Source organism: Gadus morhua, chromosome 1 (assembly GCF_902167405.1).
Source record: "Gadus morhua chromosome 1, gadMor3.0, whole genome shotgun sequence".
Classification (NCBI taxonomy): Eukaryota; Metazoa; Chordata; class Actinopteri; order Gadiformes; family Gadidae; genus Gadus; species Gadus morhua.
Window position 1 is genome coordinate 14,885,567 of NC_044048.1, and position 18,278 is coordinate 14,903,844.

Genomic DNA, 18,278 nt, shown 5'->3' on the forward strand with positions numbered 1-18,278 from the left:
AGAGCAAACGTTTCCATCGCAGTTGAGCTTCCCTCGGGATCCGAAGTCAATCTTTTATTTCATTGGCGACTCCTTCACGCGAACCATTGCCTCACCTGTCTGCCAAGGCCTCCTGCTACACGCCTCATACCTACTAAGGTTCCCTGCAGTACGGCAATAGCTGGAGGAACAAAAACCAACGCACCTCCCTGAAGGTCACCGTCACGGTGACGGGGGTGCGCGGGCTGACCCGGGACTGGGAGTGGTGCTCCAGGGAGATGCCGTTGCCCTGGATGACCACGTCCGGCTGGCCGTCGATCACCAGCGAGCGCTGGCGCGGCTCATAGCGCACCGTGTAGCTCAGCTCCCCACCATAGGCTGTCACCTAGTGGGGGTGGGGAGAGAGAGAGAGGGGGGGGGGAACGAGAGAGAGAGGTAGAAAGACAGAAGGAGAGAGGCAGAGAGAGAGACAGAGAGAGAGAGAGAGAGAGAGAGAGAGAGAGAGAGAGAGAGAGAGAGAGAGAGAGAGAGAGAGAGACAGGGAGAGAGACAGAGAGAGAGACAGGGAGAGAGACAGAGAGAGAGACAGGGAGAGAGACAGAGAGTTACAGAGAGAGAGAGAGAGAAACAGAAACAGAGGGAGAGAGAGAGGGAGAGAGAGAGTGAGTGAGAGAAACAATGATAAACAGCGACTCCAGACAGCAGCGTGCGCTCCTCTCGCGACACTCGGTGATGGGGAAGGTATTTCACCGGCCCAGACACCGCCGGAGGGGAAAGGGGGCACCAGATCACATGACTACAGCGGAGACGTATGCGTGTGCATTTCCAACGCTGGCTCCAGAAGAGAGAGAAGAGCCTCTGGTGCTTCCAGCGCCGCCTTTCCATCCTGGGGACAAGCCGCGGCACGCAGCGGCAGGGGAGTCTGCAGCCTGACTGGGCTTGTCCTGGACGACTTCACTGGAGGGGCCCTCCTCCCACCCTCCCGCCCTCCCGCCCTCCCACGCTCCCTCTTCCCAACGTCCCCTCGTCCCCTCACCTTGTCCCCCAGGAAGCTCTGTGGCAGCACCCAGTAGTAGGTGTCGATGGGCAGGGAGGCGAAGGAGCTGAACACCACCTGGGTGCCGGTCTGGGAGAGGCTGTCCGAGGTGCCCTGCGTCTGGGCCAGGTTGGTCAGGGAGAAGCGCTCCCCATTGGCGCCCCCCTGGACCTGGGGAGACGCACACGCACGCACGCACACACACGCAACACGTAAACACACACACATAGCTGACGGATGATGATCTCAAATATCTCTGTATCTGTATATCTTTACATCTGTTCATGCTCAGTTGTATATCTGTATATAAATCTGTAAACATGCAAATCTCCATCTATTTTTCTATAGCTATAATTCTGTAGCTATAAAGAAATGTCTGCAGTCAATCGCATTGATCCATGATCAAGCACTTGATGAATGATTTAAAGTCCACAGTATTCTCTCTTCACAGATTGAACAGCAGCCTATTGCGACTGGACTACATGGAGGGGAAAGGATAGCCTTACCTGGTCCCTGCTCCAGGAGGAGCTGGCACACTCCTTGGTGACGCCCATACAGAAGCACTGCATGCACCCCTCGGCGTTGCCCTCCGTCAGGTGGAAGGACCCGGGCTTGCACTGGTCGCACTGGGCTCCGGCCACGTTGTTCTGCACACACCGAGCCATCGAGAGGGCAGCGTTGGTGAGGGGAATGTACAGGCAAACATGATACAGGGAATGGGCCTGCTTAGGTACGTGCGTGCATATGTAATGTACAGATGAATAGGAATGAATAGGAAATGTATATAACATGACGATCTTGGTACATTAAAACTCCATACCTTGCAAGAGCACGGCCTGCTGTTGGAGCTGAATGATCCTCTGCTATCACATCTGCTGCTCTCTGAGGAGAGGAGAGGAGAGGAGAGGAGAGGAGAGGAGAGGAGAGGAGAGGAGAGGAGAGGAGAGGAGAGGAGAGGAGAGGAGAGAAGAGGGGAGGAGAGGAGGGAAGAGGAGAGAGGAGCCGAGGAGCCAAGGATGAGGGAAGAGAAGTGTGGACAGGAGATAGGAGATGATAGGAGGAGAGGAGAGGAGATGATAGGGGAGAGAGGCAGGGAGGGGAGGTGGGGAAAAAAGGTGATAAAAGTAGAGAGGAGAAAGGAAGAAAAAATACGTGAAACATGGAAAAGTCAGAAGGTGCAACCTGGAGGCGTTTCAGCGCCTTCGCATTCCTGCAGCGTGAGCACACGCTCCACTGTCCTTTTAGGAGAGGGGGGCTAATTGTACTGGGGGAGAGGGGGTGAAGGGGAGTTTTTAGTAACTGAGTAAGCTGTACTCACGATTAGGAATGCACCTTCCATTGGGCTGCAGAGGGTTACCTTGGTAACCAGGAGCGCACCTATGAGCACACAATAAATGGAATATTTGGTTCTAGCAGTTGATGATAATATTTACCTTTGATCTGGCATTATTTCGGTATGTTTTCCACCTCAATTACCAATCGTGAAAATGAATTATGCGTTGCAACTCATTCATTTTTTTTATTTTGAACACAAACCATATCAAAAGGTCTAACAATGCATGAACGTTATTCTCCACAATCAATCTCTCCTTTCACGACAAGCTGAAGCTACAAGATCAACATGTGTCTAATCGATCAAAGTCGGGCCGTATATTCCTATTGATACAGACTGCATTAATGCGGCCATGTCTGGACATCCACGCCCTCTTACTTCTCACAGCGTCTCCCTGTGTAGCCGGGCTGGCAGGCATCGCAGGTCGCCTGCTGGTCGGTTTCCAGGAAGCAGGTGTCAGAGAATCTGCAACACAGACCCCCCCACAGATGAATGCAGACAGCAGAGTGTTAATGGATAGCGACACAGGTCAAGAGTTGACGGGAAGAATGAATGAAGGCTCTGTTTCTGAGGGAGATTAACACTGGGGGAACACCAAAAAAAGAGTTCCTCAAAGTTCACACACAAAAACACAGGCAGATATACGAATGAGTATGTGCTACTGGTTGTGTGTTTGTGTGCATATTTGTGTATTATGTGTGCCTGTGAATGTATGTGTGTGTGTGTGTGTGTGTGTGTATGCATGTATGCATACGTGTGCGTGTGTGCATGTGTGGCGGCCTCATACCGGCGGGATGTCTCAGTGTATGGGCAGGGGCAGGGCTTGCAGTCGTCATGGCGACCTCGGCTGGGGTCTCCAAAGTAGCCCGGTCGACACTTATCGCACTGAGGACCTTCTGTGTGGTGCTGGCAGCTCTGTGGGGGCGGAGGGCACATTGCTCATTCTTTCCCATGATATCATCACAGCTCAAGAACCCCGGACACATATTGTATGGGCCCTGATCACGTCGTACGCGTGTTTAACCTGCGGTTTAACAGCCGCCGCCGGCTTTCTGTCATTGTTATCGATGGGAAGACACAGTGTTTAGTTTGCTGCTTTTAAGTTGCCGAGCGCCTCGTGTTTTTTCCGCTGTGATCACTTCAAGCTTTTTGGCGGAGTGCCCGGTGCACCCTGAGCTGAAGGTGTAGATGTTCCATGGGTGCCTTGGTAACAGTAACAAATGCCTTCAAAAAGGTTTCAGGTGTGATCGGCCCCTTATGCTTCTAATCTGCTGTTATCAGGGCATTGCATCACACACATCTTTTCATATATGCTTGAGGCGTCAATAATAATCTTAAAAAAAAAAAAGAATGAATGGTTGAATGATGATTACGTTTTTAGGATTGGCAGCTAGCAAGAAGGACATAGGCTCTCACCAGACAGTTCCCGCTGATCGCATCACAGCCGCTGGCATGTCCGTTGCAGTTGCAGCCATCGCAGGTGCCCAGCCAGGAGCCGCCGGGGATGCGCTCGAAGCCGGCGGAGCACATCTCACAGGAGAGGCCCGTGTAGCCTGCAGGGCATCTGGGGGTCACATCAGGAGCGTTATTCATCAAGGAGTACCACACTACGCCTCTAAGACTGGTTACACTCTAGAGAGGGACAGAGAGATAGACAGACAGACAGACAGACAGACAGACAGACAGACAGACAGACAGACAGACAGACAGACAGACAGACAGACAGACACACACACAAGGAAAAAGGAGAGAGGAAAAAGGAGAGAGAAAGAGACAGACAGACAGACAGACAGACAGACAGACAGACAGACAGACAGGCAGACAGACAGACAGACAGACAGACAGACAGGCAGACAGACAGACAGACAGAGAAACATACTAGATACATAGACTGACAGCGAGATAGTCAGTTAGACAGGCAGAAAGAGACAGATCGATAAAAAGAAAGCCATACAGAAAGACAGACAGCCAGACAGACAGAAAGAGAAACATAGATACATAAGTTCATAGATAGACAGAGAGACAGACAGACAGACAGACAGACAGACAGACAGACAGACAGACAGACAGACAGACAGACACACACACAGACACACACAGACACACAAACACGCACAGATAAATGAACAGATAAGACCCCAGTTTCCCCACAGAAGACCTGTCCTCACCTGCACTCCTCGACGTCCTTGGCGTGCCCGTGCGTGGTGAACGCCACGCTGGTGGTGTCCATGATGATGTCGCTGAGAGCAACGCTCACCATGTGGTTGTCGTAGACGGTGCGGATGTTGATGGTGTCCAGGTTGGCCAGGGTCATGAGCAGCTCCTCCCGGCTCACCGACCTGCCGTTGGACTGCTGCCAGTGGTCCTGACAGAACCCAACAGAGCCCATGTTATAATACAAGCTACTACACTAGAGCAGTGGTCCTCACAGAACCCAACAGAACCCATGTTATAGTACAAGCTAGTACACTGGTCTAGGACACGTACTACTACGCTCCGAGTTCTTTGTGTTCATGACATGCCTCACCGACATACAGAAGTGAAACCTTCTACAGGGCACATGTGAACCTCGTATTTATCTATCAAGTACCTTGTATAGAACCCTGTTTCAACTCTGAAGGATATGAACCTCAAGACTACCAGCGCCTTCCTTTGAACTAATATTATACTCTATAGCTAAGCATCATTATTAATATATGAAACCGTTCTGCTAGTCCTATAACAAAACAAAACAGTGGGCAGTTCCCCCCCCATGGTACGGTCTGACCAACCCTGGTACCGTCACTGCTCTAGAGACAAGAGTCCCGTCAAAGAGAAGACCTACTTCAGTGAAATGGATCTCCTTCTGGTAGACCACGCGGGCGGGGGTGGGGTTGCCCCGGCGGTACACCAGCCTCCGCCCGTTCCCAACCAGGAGGACGTCGGGCTTCTCCTCGGGCTCCGTCAGGCCGCGGGCCAGCGTGTAGCGGATCTTGTACTTCAGAGAGCCTCCGTACGAGTCAACCTGGACACACACACACACACACAGCGGGGGGGAGGTGGGTGAGTGGGGGGTAAGGCAGACACTTGTACAGACAAATTCAAAGCACTGTCACTAAATGGTAAATGTACTGCATTTATACCCAAATCGCTTTCAATTTTTTGCCTTACATTCACCCATTCATGCACACACCGATGGCGGCGTCAGCCATGCAAGGCGACAGCCAGCTCGTCAGGAGCCATTTTACACCGGATTATTCCATTCAGTATAATGTTTGCTTCTGGTATTTGAAACAAAGTGACTCGTAGTAGCCATTGCAACGCAATTAAACTTTAAAGTCACGGTTACATACCAACTTATAATTACCCTGAACATAAGGTATGAAGATACAATTATACAACGACGTCAGTGAGGGGCCAAGCCAAGTCAACTTTTGCTTTACCTTGTTGCCCAGAAACTGGCGAGGCAGCGTCCAATAGGAGTCGAGGATGAGGAAGCGGCGTGATAGGTCGACCAGCTGAAACTCCTCCAGCTCCGGGTTAACGAGCAGCTGAGTGGAGGACAGGGGAGGGGTGCCTGGCCTTGACTGGTAAGTGACATTCACTCCTTCACGACAAAACCAGAGAGAGAGAGAGAGTCACAGTGAGAGACAGAAACACAATTATCTTTTTGTCAAATAACTAATGGCAAAAAAATAACTGAGGCCATCCTCCCCTGGCCCGAGTCAGACTGATTAGCTCAGATTGAACGCCTGTTGTGCATTGAGCAGTCAATGCACAACAGGTTAAAACAGTCCTCACCACAAACACTCCACAATTATATTTTACATATATAATATTTATAACATATATACATATTATCTACACATTCATGATGGAGCTATATAGTATAATAATATATGTTCAATTGTACCTTAACCGTTGAGGCTTTTTGGTTAGATTATCCTCCACACATGCCAACATCAACTACTGCACGACATGAGCCCTCCTGAATACGTCTAAACGCATACATCAAGCCGTCCCGGTGGCCGTACCTTGGTGGTTGTCCTCCTGGTTGAAGCGCAGGGTGATGCGGTTGCGGTAGCGGCCGGTGGCCTGGCAGGTCTTGGTGATGCCGGCGCAGAAGCAGGACACACAGCGGCCCTGCGTGCCGAAGTGGCCGTCCGGACAGTCCCCTTTGTGCACACAGTGTTCGGGTTAGATGTCTTTCATAACACGAGCCATGTTGCTGTTGCCTAGCCATGGTGGTGGTGCTACGCTCCGGTTGAAGCTACACAGGAATGGGAGGAATAGCGATGTATCTCCGCTATGCTTTTTCTTTTAGGAGGAGCTCTCTACACCCGCTAGGCTACCTGAGCTACGCCGGCTAGACTACCTGAGCCGTCCTCTACCTTAATACAGTTTGCTTGGGTGGAGGAGCTAGGCTAGGCTGAGCCACCTTTGTTGGTGAGGGTGAGGACTCCGTCTGGGATGCCGAACACCAGGCCCTTGGCGTTGATGGCCTCGCACGTGTACGCCCCCTGGTCCGCCTCCTTCACATCCCTGATGATCAGGACGCCATGCCCGTTCTTACTGCTCATGGAGACCCTGCAGGGTGCAGCAGCCCGGGTATAAAAACACAACAAGGAGACATAGGAAGGACAGGGTTAAAGGTCACCGTGGAGTCACTGCGATTCCCTCTGACTGTGTACAAGGTGAAATCACGAAATGAAGAAAGTCCACAAAGAATAATAAGAAACTAGGAAAACCTCAACTTATTCTCAAGCCAAATGTGTCTAAAGTAAATGTGAAATCCTTTTTTGAAAGATATTTCTAAAGAAAATATTAACACTTCGAGGGGAGAGAGGAAGAATTGCCCAAGCATCAGGCATCGGGAGAACCCGCTCGCACCAGGCTCCGTGTCCATCTGATCACCAGCGTATTAATCATCAGAGAAATTGCAAGCCAGAAAAAGCTCCACACAGGTCCTCGGACCGCAGTGGGTTGATCATTGGATCTGAGGCAATACTTCACTTTACCAGATGATGATTCTCTCCAATGCATATCCTCTCCACTACGTACTCTGGCAACGCGCCTTTTTACACCCCGGACATATCTACAGATCCCAACACATGTTCTCCCCAGTGACACCCATAAAACAAACTATTTGGTACATTGGGCAATCGAATTGAGAGAGAACTTGTTTTAAAAGGAATGAATTCCCATTGTAAAACTCAGTGTGAACTTACCCCCACCAAACAGTTGTTCTCTTTCGTATAAAAATGATTGTGATGTTCCCCTGACGCACACAGCCTCTCACAATGCAGCACCTTCATGTGAAGCAGGCTTGGGGTCAGACCGATGCTAATCATGTGGTGGGAGGGGACCCACCTGCCACTGGCGGGGATGTGTCCCCAGTTCAGCCTCCAGGTGATGATGGGCGTGGGCACGCCGACCGCCTGGCAGGAGAAGGTGACCGTCTCCCCCCGCGCTGCGCTCACCGCCTCCTGGGGGGGGTTCGTCACGGACGGGGGCGCTGGGGGCGGAACGAGGGTGAACCGTTTAAACCGTGTGCTCACTGACGCACATGCTTTTCATTTTTGTGTCCTTGTGTGTGTGTCTCATGTGTTAGTGTGCAGTTTCACATGTGTGAATAGCGCCTCAGTTCAACGCTAATTAGTCACGGCTCATAAGGGAAAAACCAAGGGGGACTATGCAGGAGAGGAGGAGGAGCAGGGAGCAGGAGGAGGTGGAGGAGGAGAGAGCAGGAGGAGGAGGAGGAGGAGGAGGAGGAGAGAGCAGGAGGAGGAGGAGGAGGAGCAGGAGGAGGAGGAGGAGGAGGAGAGAGCAGGAGGAGGAGGAGGAGAGAGCAGGAGGAGGAGGAGGAGGAGGAGGAGGAGAGAGCAGGAGGAGGAGGAGGAGGAGGAGGAGAGAGCAGGAGGAGGAGGAGGAGCCGGAGGAGGAGGAGCAGAGAGCAGAGAGCAGAGAGCAGAGAGCAGAGAGCAGAGAGCAGGAGGAGGAGGAAGAGGAGGAGCAGAGAGCAGAGAGCAGGAGGAGGAGGAGGAGGAGGAGCAGAGAGCAGAGAGCAGAGAGCAGGAGGAGGAGGAGGAGGAGCAGAGAGCAGGAGGAGGGGGAGGAGGAGGAGGAGGAGCAGAGAGCAGGAGGAGGAGAGAGCAGAGAGCGGAGAGCAGGAGGAGGAGAAGCAGAGAGCAGGAGGAGCAGAGAGCAGGAGGAGGAGGTGGAGGAAAGTTGAAACAGAGACATGTCTGTTGATGTGTGGTGAACTGTGCATGTGTATTGAGAGGGAGGGAGGGAGGGGGAGAGAGAGAGAGAGAGAGAGAGAGAGAGAGAGAGAGAGAGAGAGAGAGAGAGAGAGAGAGAGAGAGAGAGGGGGAGAGAGAGAGAGAGAGAGAGAGGGGGAAGAGAGAGAGAGAGAGAGAGAGAGAGAGAGAGAGAGAGAGAGAGAGAGAGAGAGAGAGAGAGAGAGAGAGAGAGAGAGAGAGAGAGAGAGAGAGAGAGAGAGAGAGAGAGAGAGAGAGAGAGAGGTACTTGAGAGGAGGAGCCGTGAAAGGTAAAGAGAAAGAGATCGAAAGAGAAAAAGAGAGAGCAAGAAACACAGAGGGAGCAGCGAGAGAAAGGGAACAGCTGAGAGGGAGACAGTGTCCCGAGGTGAGTCTACCCTGCGCCGCCGGCCTGTGGGGACTTACTGCAGCCGTACTCGTCGGAGCGGTCGGGGCAGTCGGGCTCCTCGTCACACTGGTAGCTGGCCGGGATGCAGGTCCGGTCGCTGCGGCACACAAACTGCTCCGGAGCGCACGTGTCCCCGGGGCTCTTTGTGGCTGTGGACGTGGTGACGGGGACACACAGTGTGTTGAAACATTTGAAATGAACATCCACCCATCCATCGCACACCCCGATCCCCCAATCAGTGGAGTTGGCAGGAAGTTCTTGATGAGTGAAAGTGTGATATGCCATAATGAAGAAGAATCATTATTTCCTCAATGAAATTTTAATTGAATCCCTAACACACACTTATCAAAGCTTAACTGATCCCTATAACAACACTGGTATCACTATGCTCTAACAAATACAAACACACTTTTCTCCCTCATTCCGTGTCATTGCTCAACCAACAGAGAAGAGTAAAGTAGACTCCACATACATCTCACATGCAAACAAACTACACACTGACAATATAACTTTAATTTATTGGGTCTATGAGACCCCTGACTCTTATGGACTTATCTGTGTGCATGGACTATTGGACTCTTAAATGTTGTGTAAATGTTTTCATGTGCTGTTTTATGTCTTGCTATTAGGATTGAAGAGATGTGTAATGCAAGACAAATTTCTGTGTAAACGGACATTAAAGTTGATCTAATCTAATCGAATCTAACAGGTGAGCTCTAGAATGAGACTCACGGCAGTCGGTCTCATCCGAGTTGTCCTCGCAGTCGTTGTCTCCGTCGCAGCGCCAAAGCTTCAGCGCGCAGCGGCCGTTCTTACACTTGAACTCGTTGGGCTCACAGGGGGACGGGGTACCTGGGAGGGAGACACACACAATGAGACCCCCTTCTGAACGCCTTCTGAACGCTTGCATGTTGACACCCCGTTGACCTGAACCGCAACGGGGGGACCGTCAAAGTGGACCACGTTCTGTCCCCAGAGAGTACTGCTTCAAAATGCATGTAAATACCCTTTGAATCTCCCCTGGGGATCAATAAAGTATGCATCTATCTATCGTCCATCTAATACCGAACACCACCGTCAGTACGGCGGAAACTCTCTATCCTAACATGAGTTATATTAGGGTCATTCCCGAGCTGGATCCCCCCCCGTTAACCTCACCGCATCGGAACTCATCGCTGCCGTCGGCGCAGTCCCTCTCCCCGTCACAGAGGTAGTCCCGCGGGATGCACTCCCCGCTCTGGCACTTAGCCTGGTCCGACCTGCAGGGCCCCACTGGGCCAGGGGGGGTCAGGGGTTTGGGGGGCTTCTTTACGGTGGTACTGGTGGTACTGGTGGTGGTGGTGGGGGGGAGGGGGGGAGGCGTGGGCAGGAGTGGAGTGGGAGGTTGGTTGCCTATAGGAAGCGGCCATTTGTCAATCACCATGCCGTTCTCATCACGTGGGGAACTCATAAACATAAACATGTGCACAACATGTGTACGTTCCTTCATTCTGCCGTGGATGCAGTAGCTGGGGGTGGGTGGGGGGGGGGGGTTGGCCAGAGACCCTGACTCACCGCAATTGATCTCGTCACTCATGTCTCTGCAATCCGGTCGGTTGTCACACAGGTATTCCAGCAGGATGCACGAGCCATCACCACACCTGTGCTCATCCTCCATGCAAGGCCTGATGTTTGGGGTGACTGGGGGGGGATTAAAGACATGCAGTTCAAGGCTAGAGCGTAGAGAGGTATCACCTGGAGTCGCCACATATTCATTGCTTCGTGTTAAACAACATGCGAATACAAACACCGCAATGTGGAAAGTCCATTCACACTTCAACCACTGACCTCAAATGAATGGGCCATGCTGTTAAAAACCATCTGCACACCATATGCAAGCATCCTTTTGCAAGCTGTCTCAATCCTTTATTTTTATTTACTATCTGTAATATTCCTAATCCCAGGAAGTCATTGAACAGCTCTTCATTGCTAAATTGATACAGATTTCACATTTTATTTTGGAGTGGGAGTACTTGTGCGTACATCAGAGTTCACCCTCTCAGCAGATAGCTGCATTCCTTACTGAACACGCCATGCCATGCAAAGGTATTTATCCTTACTTCTAATGAAATTCAAATCCAAGGCTCTGCCTTGGATTTGAAAACAGCACAGCTAGACTCACAGAGCAGCACATCTAGACCCTTTATAAAGCACTTCCAAAGGGGTCCATGCAGCAGACATGGCACAGTACAAACCTTGAGCTTCCATAGACACCACTTCTGCAAGAGGTGGAGATAAATCCCAAAGAGACATGTTGGACATGATGACCTACACAGTGGGGAGCATACCCCTTACACACACCTTGACCTTGTTGTGCAATACCACAACAATGTAAAGTATGACTTTGAGGGGGGGGGGAGACGACATTATCAGAAAACCCATTCCAAGAAAGATCATCGCTAGGCCACCGCCAGCTCTGCCCCGGGCCTCACCTGCTCCCAGACGTCTGAAGCTGAAGCCCTCTGTGGAGGTGACGTAGGAGGAGATGGAGCCCTCCTGCACCACGCTGTACAGCATGCTGCGGATCTGCTCGTCGTTGCTGTTGTAGTCTGAGCCCACGTCCAGCTCCACAAACACGTCGACGCCGCCCTCCCGGATGACCTTCCTGTCAGCGGACAGAAGCAGCACACAGGGGAGGCAGGTTACAGAGGGGATGGGGGGGGGGGGGTTGATGTTGCTGTTGATCATGTCAGCACCATATAGGATGGTCCTTTATGTAGATAACTCATGACAAAGGTCAAACAGGTACAAGGAGTTGTGCAATAGTACCATCGTTCATATGATACAAGAGGAGACTTTATTCTCTAGATAGAGTATATAACGGGGCAAATGTAGAGTGAGTCAATTAGATTATGTCTCATCTTGTCAGGAACTTCCTGGAATCTTTTACTTAAACTAAAACCCCAAAACGTGATGAATTGTTAACATACAAGTCAGCCAACGCTTTCTCCCGATAAAGACCAAATTAACTTTGCGTTAAGACCCGGAGACAGCAGTGATATCCCCAGCGGTGTGTTATAAACCAGAGGGGTGTCACACACACTCACACACACACACACACAGACATACGAAAACCCCCGCATACACACACCCACACACATACACCCACACACACACACAAACACGCACACACACACACACACACACACACACACACGTACACATACACACACACACACACACAAACACACACACAGACAAGATTTAGAGGCAGTGTATGTTCTTACTTTATGAGAACTACGCTGACTGTCTGAACTCCTGGAATCCTGTTATACTCAGACTCGAGCTGGAAGAGAGAGAGGGAGAGAGAGAGAGAGAGAGAGAGAGAGAGAGAGAGAGAGAGAGAGAGAGAGAGAGAGAGAGAGAGAGAGAGAGAGAGAGAGAGAGAGAGAGAGAGAGAGAGGGAGAGAGAGAGAGAGAGAGAGAGAGAGAGAGAGAGGGGAGAGAGAGAGAGAGAGAGAGAGAAATGTATATAGTGTTGAAAAGTTCAATAAACACATGTGCACATTTACTTTAAAACGCATACATCATGGTTTTAAAATGGGGGGGGGTACGATTTATAAGTTCAACACTGTTCATTGATGCCAAAATTATGTTACGCCTAACCCTAGGATAAAGATAATGTAAATAATAGCCTCATAAACATTTAAACATTAAAAAGGCAAGACAGGTCATTCTTTCATTATTTTTAATGAGAGGAATACAGCTGATAAATAACTGCATGTCAAATAAAGCATAATATATAAATAAATACATTCAAAGTCATTAAATGTTATTCAATGTTGGAGTTGGGTTTATCTGTAGCGATCTCCGCCAGGTGTACCCACGTGCAAGGAGGGCCCTACACCTGGGGTGAGCCCAGGTGTAGGGCCCTCCCTATCCGAGTGTAGGGCCCTGGGGTGATGTAGGTGTAGGGAGGGCCCTACCGTGTCCACCACTGCGTCGGAGATCTCGGTGAAGCCGGTGGAGAAGATGTCCTCCAGCTCGGGGCCGTACACCAGGGAGTTGGTGAAGTTGACCAGCGCTCGGTAATAGACTGCAAGCAAAGCGAAAAGGGAACAACTGTTAGCCCACATCACAGACAGCTACCAGCTATGTGGTAATACAACATCCTAATACACAACTGAATGCCTATTAAAATGTCAATATTTGAGGATAAAGTTTAGAGAAGAAATTCCCTTAAGATAAAGAATGTGGTAGAATATTCTCTGCAGTTAAACTCGAAAACATTACTGTGGTAGCAATGCAACCCGCATCCAAAATATGGTGTCTATTTCCATATCTAAACCATGGTGTGGTCTGTACTGAAAGAGAACGACTGCAGCGCTTGACCACATATGGGCTCTCACAAGAGACCCAGGCTGACACAAGAACACTCCTCAACTCCCCACACTGAAATATAACCAGAGAATCACAGCAGCACAGTGTGTCCCTCTCGCTCCCTCTCACTCTCTCTCTCTTCCTACAAACATTAAAGAAGTAAACAAGTTGAAAGCAAAGTAAACAACTGAAAACATCCACGCAAGCGTTTCAACTAAAGACAGCTTGGTCAATATCGTCCAGTTGAGTCAGTAAATCTTAATGTGATGAGGACATAGAGTCAGTGCATCTCGATGTTATGATGACAGTCAGTGAGTCAGTGCATCTTGATGTTATGATGACAGTAAGTCAGTGCTTCTTGATGTTATGATGACAGTGAGTCAGTGCATCTCGATGTTATGAGGACATTGAGTCAGTGCATCTTGATGTTATGATGACAGTGAGTTAGTGTTGCACGATACCAAAATTATGACTTCGATACGATACCTAACCGACAATACCTCGATACTCGATACTGAACCAAGGTGAAAACCTAAAATATCTGGAAAAGAGATGAATAATGGTCCAGCTCGGTCTCAATATTGTTTCACTTTCAGCAGCTTGGTCCTTTCCTGCTTTTTGAGCAAATTACGTCAATAAATAAATTCTACAGATCAGAGAATTGTACTCTGATTGAGGCGCATTAATATAGGCCTATATAATACGCCTCAATCGGAATACAATTCTCTGATCGGAATATAATTCCATGCGGAATAGAAGAGGTGGTGTATGTATACTTTACAGTATTCTTTTTTTTATAAAAGCATCGATACTAAAGAGTTATTATCGTATCGTATCGTTTTTTGTGTGAGGGTATCGTGATACCTTTCTTGTATCGGTATACCGTGCAACACTACAGTGAGTCTGTGCATTTTTTATGTTATGACGACATTGAGTCTATCTTGATGTTATATAGACATTAGGTAGCGGGGCGCTATGATAGAGCCTTAGCCTCAGGCCGAAGAATAACATGTGTGAAGGATTAGTGACTGATATGAGGCCTCCACAATTCCCCATTTCCACTTACTACCAAGTCATGCACATCATGTAGGCAGGGGATGGGGAGTCTTAACTGAGGGGGGAGGTGTATGGATGGACTTCTGAGGTTTGGGTTAGCTCAACTGAACATACATTAAATAAGTAGGTCCAGCGTGAAGACGGAAGGATTTGGTGGCAGATTCTGAATTCAGACGTCGGTTGAATGTTAGTTGAAAGGAGCTATTATGATTTGCTTTGTGCGCTCGAAATAGGAACCTCATGCTCAACGTCAAGTTGGGACAAATATGGTTGTATCAGGTGCATTCTGCATCTAGTAAAGTGCTGTTCAACAGTTGATACTGGCAACACACTGCACTCCATTTATATACATGGCTGTCGTTTCGGATCACACGGTTTTCGCTATGCTAGGGTTTGCTTCTTCACTTAGATTTTTAACACATATTTTGTTCACATCAGATCAGATGCACTTGTCGAATACATGTTGCTAACATCAAGTCGTGAAAATCAGATTATCAGAAAGAGAACTGACACTGCCATGTGAATGCTAAAAACCTGTTGAGTCCCAACTGAGCTAGCCAATCTTAAAATAGCCTCGGTGCTCCGCAGGCCTCATTCTCACACCTTCAACGCCTCGCTGGAATGGGAGCGCCTGCCTCTGATATCAGCATCGGCAACGTGGCTTTAGGGTGGAAGTTAATATTTGCACTGTCTCTCTCAGTCAGATGCTAATTTGGCATGCCTTACCGCCAAGGGTGGTGCTTAACATAAGGAGTTCATCAGAGGTTTTTTGGTGGAGCTGCAGGCTGCAGCATACAATAAATGCCTCCATGCAACTTGGGAAATTCTGTGTGGAACATGTGCCTGGATAAACTTGTAAGGACATCTACAAAATATACACATACTTTACACATGGTCTCTTTCCATAATTAAGTCAGTAGGGGTGTGACAATAGTGGCAGAACTCTATCATGCTTGCACAGTGCTTCCTGATTAAAACCTAAATCCATTGTGTCTCTTACACAAGCAGTGGACTCATTGAAAGAAAGGTCGGTGGGAACAAGCCTTAGCTTGCAGTTCAACGTCTGGCTTTCTCAAAACAAGCTAAATTCCCTTTTGATTACAAGCAGCATTTGGCACAAGAAGTCACCCCTGGTGGTAAACTCTAACAAGACTCCGCATCCCCCTGTTGAGAAGGGCCTTCGTTTTGCCTTTGAGCAAAAAGGAGAATGGCTATGAAAACACACAGGGCTTGTCAAGGACCAGCATGGCTGCAGGACTCCACGTAGCTTGGCCAGCGGCCTGATAGCTTGCAGCGCGGGCCGGGGATGTCAGAGCCAACAACGGAATACTGAATATGGCAAGCCGGAATCAGGCAAACATCAAAGCGCCTCATCAAAGGCCCTCAAATGACCCGCGGCTAATCTCGTCACTTGATTGGGTACTCGCTGACGGTTGAGCGGCCGAAGCGGAGCCCGAGCGCTCTCTGTCTGGCCCCTGAGATCCTTTGATTAGGGCTCCGTGGTGATAACCGACTGCTAACGAGCGGCCTCTTCTCTTTTAGCACGGCCCCCGTTCTCGCGCACATCCCTCATTTTTTCCATCGGGATGGGCTGAAATTCCCTTGTCAAGCAGCGATGGAATACAGGGAGGGTGAACCCGTCAGAGAGCACACATGACGTGTGTCAGGGGAGGGGGGAAGGAGGGGGGAGGGGGGTGAGGCAAAAGGCAGAGCCTGGAAAAATAGCATTCCAAACTTTTAATTCAAAAATGTATTTAGCTATTTAAGTTGTGCAGCTAAACTGTGGCGGCATTGTGCGGCGGGCCCCTCTGAACACATAAGTGCCGATGAAACCAGACAAAGAACTGATTGAGCAGAGGGCCCAGTGTGGCCTTTAAAGCCCAGCCGCATTTGGCTTGACCTTTAACCCCTCCGACCGGCGCCCAGCGCGCCCACTCGGCACCGAGGCCCGCTGAGGAAAAAGACAAGGGAGACGGAGAGTTGGAGGCCACAAGAACAAGGCAAGAACCAACCCCAGAAGGGCACTTTCCCTTGACCTCTCGTTCTCTGAACGCTGGGGCCAGAAGACTGGGAGCATCGGTCTGCTGGTCATCCAAGCAGTGACCAGTTTAAAAACGTATTCCTACTGGGAGTGAGGGGATTCTTTCTTGGGCCACAAATCTATTTTCTGCTTTCTTGGGAACCGGCGCACAGTGTAAACATAACAAACCACAGGGTACGGTGGAACGCTTTTGCTTTTTGACCACACAAACCCACACAAAACCCACTGGCGCGACTACACACGCTCCCTGGCGGCTATGTTCCAACATGATCAGAGAGCGGGAAAAAAATGATCTAACTCATTCATCAAATTAATTTTTTGATAAAATAAGCATGATTCTATTTATTCCAGCATTTCCTTCGGTTGGTGTTGTCGGGTGCGGGGGAGTGGGATGAAATGCATTACTCATTGGAATTAGCCCATTTTCCAGTAGCAGCAGAAAGCCCTGGAAGGAAGTGTGAGGCTTCTTGGTGAGAAGGGGAATAAAGAAAACAAAAATGGGATAGCAAAAGGAAAAACCACACAGCAGCAACACAGCAGCTCGCCTCAAACAGCCAGAGCCCGATCTGATCTGATCCCTCTCGGGAATGCAATGCAAGAGAGTGCTTGTGGAAATGAATGCATAACTGAGCGGAACAGGTGACCTGTGTGTCGGAGGGTTCAGGCTGCTTGAGCAAAAGCCGATGGGAGGGGAGAAGCCAGAGCAGTAGGAACAAAACGAGGAGAGGACTTACTGTAGTCTTGCTCCACTGGGCTCTGTATCGCCCCCAGCTCAGGAGAATCCCACCAGTCGTCTACTGTAAGCGTTTGAAGTGGTTGGGGGGGTAAGGGCAAAGGCAAGGAGGGGGGGGAGGCGGGAGAGAGAGACCCCGATGTTGAGGTTGGAGAGGGGGGGAGATATGGTCGGGTTGGGTCAAAGGTCGGGGTTCGAACAGGAAAAGTGAGATGAGGGCCGAGTTAGTTGCGCAGGTGCAGAGAGGTTAGGGTTGCGAGAAAATAAAACAAGAGAGACAGGAAAAATGAATAGGGGGAGGAAGTGAGTTTTTCGAAAGAGAAATGACTGAAAATATTCATTCAATGGGAAACAGGTGCAGGGGGTCAGAGATGCTTCCCGGCGTGGTTGGTAATGCAATACCTAGTGTTTATGAGGCTATGTGGCTCTTTCTATAGCCGAGCAGGTTTTAATAAAGTATCCTCTTCCATAATGTTCATTTGGTAACTTTAGACGTGGCCACCAATCACCCGAGGGACGCCTCACTTTAGAGTATGGCTGCAGGGGATATCCTACAGGCCAGACACATCCACACACTCACACTCAGACAATCACTGCTCTATGCTTGTCTCCTGTCCAAAAACGCCCAACCGCTGGGCTCCTGCTGCATCCCTGGGAGTGCCAGTGTCCTGTTGTCTTCCTCATCACTCCTCTCCAGAGGGCAAAGGGGACAAAGCAGCCCCATTCTCCATCGTGATGACTCACTCGTTCTTCCGTTACTTTGGCACCACAAACACCATTTGGCGCGCATCGGAAAGTCACACGAGGAGAAGTTCACTTTCGCTAATCATGAACACCGATAACACAAAAGCTTAAGTGATGGGAGGGAAAATATTTTTGGGGCAAAAAAAAAAAAAGGCAAACGCTTGCCAACTCTAAAGGACAGCCAACTGTATTTAGCATGCTTATAATGAAACCGTTCTCATGAAAACAGCACAATCCCATAGCGATGTGTTGACAGTAGGGATGTTCATAAAACACTCCGGTCCAGATTCCTGATAAATCCAGTCCGTAAGCTTGGACGGACAGCGGTTAGGGTAAATCACAGCTTAAC

The 18,278-nt window shown here is 49.6% G+C and overlaps 1 protein-coding gene across 10 annotated transcripts in view; it reads right to left on the reverse strand.

The window, feature by feature from the left end:
• Positions 1–18,278, reverse strand: part of hspg2 (heparan sulfate proteoglycan 2) — a 94,578-nt gene that overhangs the window by 46,159 nt on the left and 30,141 nt on the right. For 9 of the 10 annotated variants that reach the window (XM_030360480.1, XM_030360462.1, XM_030360471.1 and 6 more), the window contains exons 4-25: positions 12,962–13,071; positions 12,263–12,321; positions 11,468–11,640; positions 11,231–11,254; positions 10,551–10,676; positions 10,155–10,388; positions 9,729–9,848; positions 9,014–9,145; positions 7,698–7,842; positions 6,766–6,914; positions 6,362–6,502; positions 5,771–5,934; positions 5,173–5,352; positions 4,517–4,713; positions 3,765–3,912; positions 3,136–3,263; positions 2,727–2,813; positions 2,334–2,392; positions 1,836–1,897; positions 1,522–1,662; positions 1,016–1,186; positions 185–364 (exon numbers count right to left, since the gene is read on the reverse strand). In XM_030360480.1, the coding sequence (XP_030216340.1) occupies positions 185–364; positions 1,016–1,186; positions 1,522–1,662; positions 1,836–1,897; positions 2,334–2,392; positions 2,727–2,813; positions 3,136–3,263; positions 3,765–3,912; positions 4,517–4,713; positions 5,173–5,352; positions 5,771–5,934; positions 6,362–6,502; positions 6,766–6,914; positions 7,698–7,842; positions 9,014–9,145; positions 9,729–9,848; positions 10,155–10,388; positions 10,551–10,676; positions 11,231–11,254; positions 11,468–11,640; positions 12,263–12,321; positions 12,962–13,071 (2,930 nt within the window). The remainder of the gene's footprint in view (positions 1–184; positions 365–1,015; positions 1,187–1,521; positions 1,663–1,835; positions 1,898–2,333; positions 2,393–2,726; positions 2,814–3,135; positions 3,264–3,764; positions 3,913–4,516; positions 4,714–5,172; positions 5,353–5,770; positions 5,935–6,361; positions 6,503–6,765; positions 6,915–7,697; positions 7,843–9,013; positions 9,146–9,728; positions 9,849–10,154; positions 10,389–10,550; positions 10,677–11,230; positions 11,255–11,467; positions 11,641–12,262; positions 12,322–12,961; positions 13,072–18,278) is intronic. The other variant, XM_030360435.1, reaches the window with a different exon arrangement.